This window comes from Seriola lalandi, unplaced genomic scaffold, assembly GCF_002814215.2.
Source record: "Seriola lalandi dorsalis isolate HSWRI2012SDOR001 ecotype SW California unplaced genomic scaffold, Sedor1 jcf7180002049670, whole genome shotgun sequence".
NCBI lineage: Eukaryota > Metazoa > Chordata > Actinopteri > Carangiformes > Carangidae > Seriola > Seriola lalandi.
Window position 1 is genome coordinate 4,224 of NW_019520223.1, and position 3,684 is coordinate 7,907.

General features: G+C 41.2%; 1 protein-coding gene across 1 annotated transcript in view; it reads right to left on the reverse strand.

Annotated features, from left to right (window-relative positions):
• Positions 1-328: 328 nt before the first annotated feature.
• LOC111648880 (rho GTPase-activating protein 8-like) overlaps positions 329-3,684 on the reverse strand; it is an 8,317-nt gene continuing 4,961 nt past the window's right edge. The window contains exons 8-13 of the mRNA XM_023398622.2: positions 3,648-3,684; positions 3,484-3,557; positions 3,032-3,109; positions 1,896-2,024; positions 1,699-1,802; positions 329-1,595 (exon numbers count right to left, since the gene is read on the reverse strand). The exon at positions 3,648-3,684 is cut by the window's right edge and continues 110 nt beyond it. Coding sequence (XP_023254390.1) covers positions 1,398-1,595; positions 1,699-1,802; positions 1,896-2,024; positions 3,032-3,109; positions 3,484-3,557; positions 3,648-3,684 — 620 coding nt within the window. The 3' untranslated portion in view covers positions 329-1,397. The remainder of the gene's footprint in view (positions 1,596-1,698; positions 1,803-1,895; positions 2,025-3,031; positions 3,110-3,483; positions 3,558-3,647) is intronic.

Genomic DNA, 3,684 nt, shown 5'->3' on the forward strand with positions numbered 1-3,684 from the left:
ATGTTGTGAAGCAAAACGAAAACAAAAGCAAAACAGAAGAAAACGTGTTGACGCTGGCAGGGATGAGTCCACGTGATCCAAGTCATGCTGTTGTGATCACCTCCTTCTGTTCAACAAGCACAACTGTCCACGACAAGTTCATTTAAGCAAGGACTGTCACACGATATAAAAATGTCATAGTATCATGTTAGAAAAATGTCATTTCAACATCGTCTCTTTATTACATTCACAACTGAGTTGTTTTTGAAAGGTTCTTGTGAAATCTTTTCTATTTTTCTGAATTGTATCTCTTCAAATGACAATAGAAAACTCTTGTTAAAGTGCTCACCTTGAAGAAACGGTGGTAACATGGAAGTAAAAGCTTTGTTTTTTTTTTTTTGTTTTATTTTTAAAACAAATGGAACCATTGACTGTGTTATTTTTACATGTCATGTTGTTCATCAGCCTTTAAAAAATAAATTCAAGGTAGAATCATTAGAAACTTTTCAGTTTAATATATTAGAAAATATTTTTGTCAACATATTTAAGTCTGAAGTTTCTCAATAATTAATAATAAAAAAAAAAAAATCCAGTAATTGTGGGTCTGTAGTGTTAAACTGACTGAAGGTCACGAAGCCTCTTCACTGTAAAATTCACACGCTGACGTTCTGTTCAACTCCGGCACATTTTTATTGTAATGTTCTGAAAGTCTTAAAACTTATGTTTTGTTGAACACTAACACAACACTGACTAAAAACAAACAAACAAACAAACAAAAAAAACAAACAGTACCTAATGTGGATCCTTGTGGATTAAAGGCTGATGTCTGATCTATGTGTAAAGTTCTGTTCTGGTTCAGCAAATGCACCAACAAAGAAAATATAAAAATAAAAAAGTATTCAGAGTTCATCTGTCCACGTCATTACAAGTCTCAGACCAACAGACAAAATCTTCCACATTTTCTTATCAAACTCTGACAGAAAAACTTTTGTTAACTTTGAATGATAAAACGTCTGATTTTGGTTAATTAATCTAGTGAATTAAATATGTAACAAATAAAAGCTTGAGTCTTGTTATAAATCAGTCCACAGTGAAGAAACATCAGAGAAACTTTAGTGCGAACAGTATTAAAAATATTCATATCATCATATTGACCAACCAATGTGCTCAGGAGGTTTTCTGACAGTCTGACCTTTAGATTTAGATTCAGAAAGAAAATGGTTCAGTCCTCTGAGAAACAGATTTCATGGACGTCTGGTCAGAAGTTTCTCACTTTGAAAGGTTTGGAAAAACAGGAGGATCGACAGACAATAAAACACAAATAGAAAAAAAATGTAAAAATAGAAAAAATAAAATGTCCATTCCCAGAGGACGAGTGAGAGTCTGGATCCAGGTCTGTGACGTGTTGGTCTGCTGGTTCAGGGCGTTACCTGTCCAGGTGGGCAGCGGGAGCCGAACACCGCGTGGAAGTGTTCGATGAGGAGCTCGGTGAAGATGTTGATGGGCGTCAGAGCGGAGAGAGAGATCGACCCGTGGCGAGGCCAAACCAGGTTCACCCCGAACACACAGGCCAGGTTAGACGGACTCATCTTGTTCACAATGCTCTCCGTAGACACCTGAGACGACCAATCAGAGAGGGTTTCATGATTTAACTACACTGAGACGACCAATCAGAGCGGGTGTGAACTGGTTTCTCTGGTTTGAACACGACTGACTCACCATGTGGAGGAAACACAGCAGGTACTTCACCACGATGAAGTTATGCTCGGGAAGACTCTCCATGATCTGTTTACACCTGGTCGCACGGAGACTGCTCTCCACACCTGAGACAAGACAAACCATCAGTCACGGTGGGAAACGTTCATCATCATCATCCTCCTCCTCCTCCTCCTCCTCCTCGTGTGTGCAGGACTCACTGAGGATCTCCTGGACCTGGTTGTAGACTCTGAAGGTGAGCAGAGGTTCAGGCAGCTCTCTGAGAAACGTCTTCAGGATCACGGCGGGAACGTGGACGTCACCGACCTCATCGAAGTTCACAGGCTTCCCTGAAACAAAATACACAAAATGAGCTTTATTTAAAGCAGGTTTCATTAACGAGTTTACACAGCGAAACATGAAATTATAACAAAGATCAAAGACAAACACACAGTTCTTTTTTAACTGAAGAGAAGCTTAAATTTGTCCTGAAGTTGATTCGACAACAAAAGTCATAAAGTCACAGGTTTGATCTGAGTTTTAATGTTTAGTTTTAACTAGTGACAGTTTATTTTTTCTAACATTTGTTCAGCAACTTCTGTAAACTATAAACTGAAGCATCTGAGCTTATTAAACTGTTCAGACAAAATAAGCAGTTGTTCACTTTTAATCTTGTTCTGATGAAACTATGAGGTTTTGGATCAAACAACAGACGAATGGAGTAGAAGTGGATTATTCTGCCTCGGTTGGGTCAGGTCTGTATTTGGACTCTTAATTGAATCTGATTGGATGAGGACAGATCTCCTCGTCCTAGAGTCCAGTCAGGATTAACGTCAGTTTTGCTGTTGAGTTTAACTTTGTGGCGTCAGATGGAGACAGAACTCACCCAGACGTCCAGTGATTTATTGTCATGAATGTAAAACGATAATTGGTCTTTTCACTTCGGCTGAAACAAACAGAGACTCGTCTCCTCTGTGTCTTCTCTCTAACGAGCTCCACAGTTTCCATCAGTGTTTTTCAGAAACGTTGTGACTGTTTTGGATCCAAGATTCAAGTTTACAGTTTGAAACTCAGAGGTTTGGTGGATTCCTTTAAACCTGCACCAGGGTTGGTCCTGGTCCAACCATAATTGGACTATAATTGGACCGAGTCCAGGACACATCTAATGGTCTCTCCTCTCTCCAGCTGAAACGACACAAACAGAAGTCCTGTCCTCCGTGTGTGAGACCGAGCTCTAATGAAGTCGACTGAACGGACCCTGACTCGGCCGACAGTCTGATGCTATCTGAGCTGCTGCGCACGCTTTATTGATCTCCACTTCCTGGTGCTGCCAGATAAAAAGAGAGACCCCACTCACCCAGGTTATAGAGTTTCTGGACGTCCTTGATGAGCTGAACTCGAGCCGAACGCCTGAAGAGTCCCTCGGTCCTCAGACCTGACACAGAGATCTGAGTCAGAGACGAACACTACGACTCCAAGCACAGAACAGTCAACACAAACTGAAGGAAGCTGCAACATGAAACCATGGAAACCACCAGAGGAACGATGGTCAGCGCAGGGAGAGTCTGCAGTTTGTTACCTGCTGCAGGTGAGAAACAACCTGTCCACCTGCATCGAACTGCCCTGAGTGACACGTTCAACAATTTAAACATCCACGATCCTCCGACTTCATTTGTATTCAGACATAGAAATTAAGAGATGTCATGGGACACAAAACATCTTTTCCAAACTGATCCTGTAAGTTCCTGAGGTAAATTACAGGTAACGAGAACATTTTGTTCATTTAATAACAGCTGGTTGAACACTCACCTTTCTCCTTCAGGTATGTGACGGTCTGATGGATCACAGGTGGGATTATCGCCCCCTTGTTCTTCTCTCTGATGCTGCCAAACAAACAGGTTTGATCGATCGATTGATTGAAACTGTTCAATCGTGTGAATGTATTAGGAGTGAACATCAGTGAACAGACTCACTACTGCAGACTGACACCAAACTGCTGGGTGGGCAGGG